Source organism: Mustelus asterias, unplaced genomic scaffold (assembly GCF_964213995.1).
Source record: "Mustelus asterias unplaced genomic scaffold, sMusAst1.hap1.1 HAP1_SCAFFOLD_402, whole genome shotgun sequence".
Lineage (NCBI taxonomy): Eukaryota > Metazoa > Chordata > Chondrichthyes > Carcharhiniformes > Triakidae > Mustelus > Mustelus asterias.
In genome coordinates this window covers 197,388-205,189 of record NW_027590357.1, presented here as the reverse complement: position 1 = coordinate 205,189, position 7,802 = coordinate 197,388, and the positions used below count along the sequence as shown (strand labels likewise).

The 7,802-nt window shown below is 45.7% G+C and overlaps 1 protein-coding gene across 1 annotated transcript in view; it reads right to left on the bottom strand.

The window, feature by feature from the left end:
* Nucleotides 1-6,703, bottom strand: part of LOC144486581 (uncharacterized) — an 88,186-nt gene extending 81,483 nt beyond the window's left edge. The window contains exons 1-3 of the mRNA XM_078204636.1: nucleotides 6,134-6,703; nucleotides 3,467-3,678; nucleotides 2,868-3,310 (exon numbers count right to left, since the gene is read on the bottom strand). Of these exons, the coding sequence (XP_078060762.1) occupies nucleotides 2,868-3,310; nucleotides 3,467-3,678; nucleotides 6,134-6,703 (1,225 nt within the window). The remainder of the gene's footprint in view (nucleotides 1-2,867; nucleotides 3,311-3,466; nucleotides 3,679-6,133) is intronic.
* Between the last annotated feature and the right edge of the window lie 1,099 nt (nucleotides 6,704-7,802).

Below are 7,802 nucleotides of genomic sequence, written 5' to 3'. Positions count from 1 at the left end.
GTCAGCAACCATTACTGAGAACATGGCAGAGGGTCATGCTGCTGTGGATGTTCACCAGGAAATGGTTCCAGCTTTGCCAGTTGACTCTGCTGTGGGAGTGGAAGAGGAATGTTCATGTACAGATTCTCAAACTACCTCTTCACCTCCCATTCCAGAAACACCATTACAAGATTTACCAGTGGTATTGTACAGGTCGCAATGCAAGCACAAAGCTCCTGACAGACTTCCGTATTGTTAAAGACATTACTTTGTTGTATTTCTGTCCTGATGGGGGATTTAAATTTAAGGGGAGGAGAAGTGTTACAGAGTGTTCTTCTCAACCTTTCTCCCCTCTGAGCACGTGCGGGCTTTGGGCGGGGTTTCAGTCTGCAAGTCCAGGCTGGTTCCAATGCTCCTGTTTCCTTTTGTTTGCCAATGATTTTTAAACTTTGTTATTTATTTATATAAAGAACATCCTGCTTTTCACAATGCATTTGACTACCTTATTTGTGGACTGAAGTTCCCACAATTGTAAAGCAGGAGATTAGTTAAATGGACAGCCTGAATTGAGAGACAATTAAAGAATAAATGATTCATTAATACAGATGTTAGGCTGGAAATGTAAATTTGAACACAAAAGTTTATAACTTTTAGAAATATAAAGAATGTTTAAAATGTTGTGGGGATTATAAGATGTTCCCTTCTGAGGCCAACAGAATAGAAAAAAACAGATACCAAGACTTGTTAGCGTGGCACGGTGCCACAGTGGTTAGCACTGCTGCCTCACAGTGCCAGGGACCTGGGTTCGATTCCCGGCTTGGGTGACTATGCGGAGTCTGCACGTTCTCACCCGTGTCTGCGTGGGTTTCCTCCGGGTGCTCCAGTTTGTTCCCACAGTCCAAAGGACATGCGGGTTAGGTGGATTGACTGTGGTAAATTCTTCCTCAGTGTACCCGAACAGATGCCGCAGTGTTGCGACGAGGGGGATTTTCCCAGTAACTTCATTGCAGTGTTAATGTCAGCCTACTTGTGACACTAATAAATAATCTTTAAAACATTGTTAACATTGACTGGAGGGAATGAATCAGTTCCTGTTCAAGATGTCTCAACAGTGAATGACTGATGTTAACCAATTATTGGTCAACACTCAGGCTACCCCAAGCTAAGAGATATCGTTTGAGAGAAAGAATGGTCTTAAAATTCAGACAATGTGAGCAACTAGCTAAAAACAAAACCAGTTTCATTATTGACAAGTTATAGACCAATTGGCTAATTCCCAACAATTGGCTGAGCTGGGCTTTCTACATTTTGAAAGTATAAAAAAGGGGATTCAAGAAACCAATTTGGCAAAAGTTTTTAAAAGTTTAAGGTTTTTTTAAGTTTATTTATTAGTGTCACACATTCACACTGCAATGAAGTTATTCTGAAAAACCCCCAGTCACCACACTCTGGCGCCTGTTCGGGGAAACTGAGGGAGAATTTAGCATGCTCAATGTACCTAACCAGCAAGTCCTTCGGTCTGTGGGAGAAAACCCACACAGACAGGGGGAGAATGTGCAGACTCTGTACAGACAGTGACCCAAGGCGGGACTCAAACCCGGGTCTCTGGCGCTGTGAGGCAGCTGTGGGAACCACTGTGTCCTACAGAGAGGTGTTGGGAACTGTTGATTTTACAAGTTATCCGTGTTTTCAGAGCCACCACTTCATGTCCTGGTCTGAGAGGGATGGAGAGAAGTTAAAGTTAAGCTTTCTCCTTTACTGTTGATCGATACTTTGCTTTTTTATCTTTCTGACTTGTTACATATTTAATGGTGAATAAACTTTCTGAATTCACCATTTAAAGTGTTCTTTCTTGCCATATGGTTGAGTCACTGGAACCTGGGTGATTTATGATTAGGGAGGTTGTTGTAAACAAGTGAACCCCATAAATCTTAGTTCAAACAAATCAAAATTCTTACATATGGAATGCAATCCTTTATTACGAGAGAAATTGGACATTGAAGTAAAGATGTTCTGCTTCAGTTATACAGGGCGTTGCTGAAACTGCATCTTGAACACTGGGTACAGTTTTTGTCTCCTATTAAACAAAGGATTGGAGAATCCCTACAGTACAGACAGAGGCCGTTCTGTCCATCGAGTCTGTACCACTCGATGGACAGAACGGCCATCCCACCCAGGCCCTATTCCCATAACCACATGCATTTACTCCAGCCAGTCCGCCTGACACTACGGGTCAATTTATCACGGCCAATCAACCTAACCCACACATCTTTGGGTGGGAGGAAACCAGAGCACCCGGAGGAAACCCACGCAGACACAGGGAGAATGTACAAACTCCACACAGACAGTGACCCGGGCTGGAATTGAACCTGGGTCCCTGGCGTTGTGAGGCAGCAGTGCTAACCACTATGCTGCCGTGCTGTCCCATTTTATAAATACCATGGAAGCAGTTCAGAGGAGATTTACGAGATTGATTCCCAATCCAGTAGTGTGAAATATTAACTCTGTTTCTCTCTCCATAAATGTTGCCAGACCTGCTGCATTTTTCCAGTCCTTTCTGTATTGATTTCAGATCTACCTGTAGTGGTAGGAAAAACACTATTTACTATCCAGGATAAATAAATGTCCTTCATCAGCTTTTGTGGATCATTTCAGTGGAAATGTGCTCTCCCAGGCTCAAAGAGCATCAGCCCACTGGAAGCAAAGTCGTGAGACCGGCTAGTCCAGCAGAAAGAAACCAGCCGACCCTCCCACTTCACCAACTGTCAGAATGAACATGGTTCAGTCCTGGATGTGATTAATAGCAGCATCCAACCCCTGTCATCATTTGTGAACTCGCTGGTGTCTCCGCAGGCTGGATGACTGAGTGAATCCCTTCCCACACAAACAGCAGGTGAATGGTCTCTCCCCAGTGTGAACCCGCTGGTGCTCCCGCAGGTGGGATGATGTTCTAAATCTCTTTGTGCAGTGAGAGCAGCTGAACGGTCTCTCCTCAGTGTGAATGCGCTGGTGGATAACCAGATCCCGAGAACTTTTGAAACCACTGCCACAGTCAGAGCATTTAAAGGGTCTCTCCTGGGTGTGAGTGAGATTGTGACTCAGCAGGCTGGATGAATGAGTGAATCCCTTCCCACACACAGAGCAGGTGAACGGTCTCTCCCTGGTGTGAATTCGCTGGTGCTCCCGCAGGTGGGATGATGTTCTAAATGTCTTTGTGCAGTGAGAGCAGCTGAACGGTCTCTCCCCAGTGTGAATCCGCTGGTGGATCATCAGTTCCCGAGAGCTTTTGAAACCACTTCCACAGTCAGAGCATTTAAAGGGTTTCTCATTGCTGTGAGTGACTTTGTGTTTTGACAGATTGGATAACTGCATAAATCCTTTCCCACACACCAAGCAGGTGAATGGTCTCTCTCCAGTGTGAACGCGCTGGTGTCTCTGCAGATCGGGTAAATGAGTGAATCCGTTCCCACACTCAAAGCAGATGAACGCTCTTTCTCCAGTGTGAACCAACCGATGTCGCTGCAGATGATATAACCGAGTGAATTCCTTCCCACACACAGAACAGGTGTACGGCTTCTCTCCAGTGTGAATACGTCGATGGGTTTGCAGCTCAGAGGGGGTTTTGCAACCCTTCCCACAGTCCCCACATTTCCACGGTTTCTCCATGGTGCAGGTATCCTTGTGTTGCTCCAGGTTTGACCATCAGTTGAAGTCTCACACGGAACAATATTATGGTGCCCTGCTGCGATGGTGCAATATTGTTTACGGCTGTGTAACTGGGAAGCTCTTTCCACAGTCACTGCATGGGAAAATCTCAGTTGATTGTGTGTGTGTGTGTGTGTGTGTGTGTGTCAGTCCTGTTCCAGTCACGCTGATGTTTAAAGACTGCTAAAGCAGACAGAACAGAGAAGCATTTCTCCTTCTGGGTTCAAAGGCCGATAGCATTCAGGTCCCGATGAATTGAGTGAGTTTGTCAGATGTTTACGTGATGTTTGATTCGAGATTTCTGTCTGTAAAATCCTCACCTTCTGATATCCTGTAAAAGGAGTTAACAAAATTCATCATTTCAATACAGGATAGAAATTCAGAACAGACAATTCTAGTTTCTATGGAGCATTTTTTCCTCTCTGATTCCCCAAAAGCTGTAAATCTCCATCCCACACACTCTCTCTCCATTCTCCCTCTGCTGTATCTAATATTCACCCTCCCAATTCTCCTGAAGGTGCTGATTGAGGCTGATTGACAGATCCATGCTCACTGCTTCCTGTCCTGGACACACACAGCTGAAAATCTCAATGCAGGCTGCCAGACAGATAAATGTCCATATGACTGGACTAAAACTGTGTGGAATATATGCACTGGATTCACTTCCTTTCCCTTCAGTTGCTGCAAGTCCCCAATTTCCAGCAGAATGAGAAAAGAAATGGAAAGGGGGAACATATTCTGTTAATTTGTTCTTTATTGTCGATGTCAGGCTGGGGTTGTTTTCCTTGGAGCAAAGGAGGTTGAGGGAAGATTTGATAGAGGTGGACAAGATTCTGACAGGTTTAGATAAAGTGGACAAAGAAAAGCTGTTCCCATTAGCTGATGGGACAAGGACGAGGGGGGTCACAGATTTCTTGTTTTGGGTCAGAGATGCAAGGGGAGGAGTGGGGGTGGGAGGGGGTGGGGGGGGGGGGATAGATGTGAGGAAGAATATTCTGATGCAGCGAATGGTAATGACCTGAAACTCGCTGTCGATGAGGGTGGAGGAAGTGGAGACAATAAACAATTAAAAAGGAAATTGGATGGGCATTTGGGATGTTCCAAACAGAACGAAGAACAAAGAAAATTACAACACAGAAACAAGTCCTTTGGCTCTCCAAGCCCATAGCAACCATGCTGCCCGTCTGAACTAAAACCCCGACCTTTCCGGGGACCATATCCCTCTATTCCTATGCTATTCATATATTTGTCAAGACACATCTTAAAAGTCACTATCGTATCTGCTTCCACTACCTTCCCCGGCAACGAGTTCCAGGCACCCACCACCCTCTGTGTAAAAAAACCTGCCTTGTACATCTCCTTTAAACCTTGCCCCTCGCTCCTTAAACCTTGCCCCTCGCACCTTAAACCTATGCCCCTCATAATTGACTCTTCCACCCTGGGAAAAAGCTTCTGATTATCCACTCTGTCCATGCCCCTCATAATCTTGTAGACTTCTATCAGGTCACCCCCCCTCAACTTCCGTCACTCCAGTGAGAACAAACCAAGTTTCTCCAACCTCTCCTCATAGCTAATGCCCTCCACACCAGGCAACATCCTGATAAATATTTTCCGTACCCTCTCCAAAGCCTCCACATCCTTCTGGTAGTGTGGTGACCGGAATTGAACACGAGATTCCAAGTGCGGCCTAACTAAGGTTCCATAAAGCTGCAACCTGACTTGCCAATTTTTAAACTCAATGCCCCGGCCGATGAAGGCAAGCATGCCGTATGCCTTCTTGATTATCTTCTCCATCTTCATTGCCACTTTCAATGGACCTGTGTACCTGTACACCCAGATCCCTCTGCCTATGAATACTCTTAAGGGTTCTGCCGATAACTGTATATTTCCCATCTGTATTAGACCTTCCAAAATGCATTACCTCACATTTGTCTGAATTAAACTCCATCTGCCATCTCTCCGCCCAAGTCTCCAACTGATCTATATCCTGCTGTATCCTCTGCCGGTCCCCATCGCTATCCACAATTCCACCAATCTTTGTGTCGTCCACAAACTTACCAATCAAACCAGTTACATTTTCCTCCAAATCATTTATATATATGTTACAAACAGCAAAAGTCCCAGCACTGATCGCTGAGGAATGTCACTTGTCACAGCCCTCCATTCAGAAATGTACCTTTGCAATGCCAACCTCTGTTTTCCTCTAAATATCTCTAAACTTCCTCACACCCTGTCACTCTGTGATCCTTGTCACATTTGAAACCAGGTATTCACAAAAAGACTCAAAGAGCATCAGCCCACTGGAGGCTGAGACCAGTCAGTCCAGCACAAAGAAACCCTCTGACCCTTCCCATTGACCAACTGTGAGAATGAACAAAATGCAATCCTGGATGCAACTGAGAGCAGAAACAATAACAGCAGAATCCAACCCCTGGAATCACTTGTGAACTTGCTGGTGTCTTAGCAGCCGGGATGAAACGCTGAAACCCTTCCCACACTGAGAGCAGGTGTATGGCCTCTCCCCAGTGTGAACTCGCTGGTATGTCCGCAGGTCAGATGACCGAGTGAATCCCTTCCCACACTGAGAGCAGGTGTATGGCCTCTCTCCAGTGTGAACTCGCTGGTGTGCCTGCAGCTCGGATGGCTGAGTGAATCCCTTCCCACACTGAGAGCAAGTGAACGGCCTCTCCCCAGTGTGAATTCGCTGGTGTGCCCGCAGGGTGGATAACTGAGTGAATCCCTTCCCACACTGAGGGCAGGTGTATGGCCTCTCTCCAGTGTGAACTCGCTGGTGTGTCTGCAGGCTTGATAACTGAGTGAATCCCTTCCCACACTGAGAGCAGGTGAACGGCCTCTCTCCAGTGTGAACTCGCTGGTGTGACTGCAGGTGGGATGACTGAGTGAATCCCTTCCCACATTGAGCGCAGGTGAATGGTCTCTCCCCAGTGTGAACTCGTTGGTGAATCCGTAAGCTGGAGAACTGATTAAATCCCTTCTCACACCGAGAGCAGATGAACATCTTCTCCCCAGTGTGGCTGCGCCGATGAGCTTCCAGCAGACATGGGGCTCTGTATCCCTTCCCACAGTCCGCACATTTCCATGGTTTCTCCATGGTGCAGGTGTCTTTGCCTCTCTCTTGGGTGGACAATTAGTTGAAACTTCGTCCACACACAGAACAAGATTACAGTCTCTACCCGCTGTGAATGTTGTGATATTTGTTCAGACTGTGTAACTGGTTAAAGCTCTTTACTCAGTGCATTGGAACACCCTCACCAAGTGTGGCAGTGTGTTGATGCTTTTTCACTCACACTGACATTTCAAATCTTTTCAAATTGACAGACTGGACAATCATTTCTCCTTCTGGATTCAAAGTCCGATGATATTGAGGTCCCAAGGAATATGACTCTGTCAGATCGAGACGTGACGTTTGAGATTTCGGCCTGTGATTCCTCTTTCAATATCCTGGAAAATGAGTTTACAAAAGTCATCAGTGTCAGTACAGGATAGAAATTCAGAACAGACAATTTCTATGGAACATTCTTTCCTCTCTCATTTCCCAAAAGCTGTAAATCTCCATCCCACACACTCTCTCCCCATTCTCAGCAGGTCTGGCAGCATCTGTACGGAGAAAAGAACTGATGTTTCAGAGCTTTGACAAAGGGTCATCGAGACAAGAAACATCAGCTCTTTTCTCTCCTTACAGATGCTGCCAGACCTGCTGAGATTTTCCAGCATTTTCTCTCTTGGTTTCAGACTCCAGCATCTGCAGTAATTTGCTTTTATAAGGCTGCAGATACCTCCTCCCAAGTAACATGCGTGTGCCCAAGACATCACCACTTGTTTCCCTTATTTCTTTCGCACCCATGGTGCTCTCCGCAGTAAACACAGAGGAGAAGTATTCATTAAAAATCTCACCCATCTCCTGTGGCTCCACACACAGATGGCCAGACTGATTTTTAAGGGGATCTATTCTCTCTCTAGCCACCCTTTTACTCTTAATATAGCTATAGAACCTCTTGGAATTTTCTTTAATCTTACCAGCCAGATCCATATCAGACCCTCATTTTGTCCTCCTGATTTCCCTCTTCAGTATTTTCTTACACTTTTTATAGTCAGAG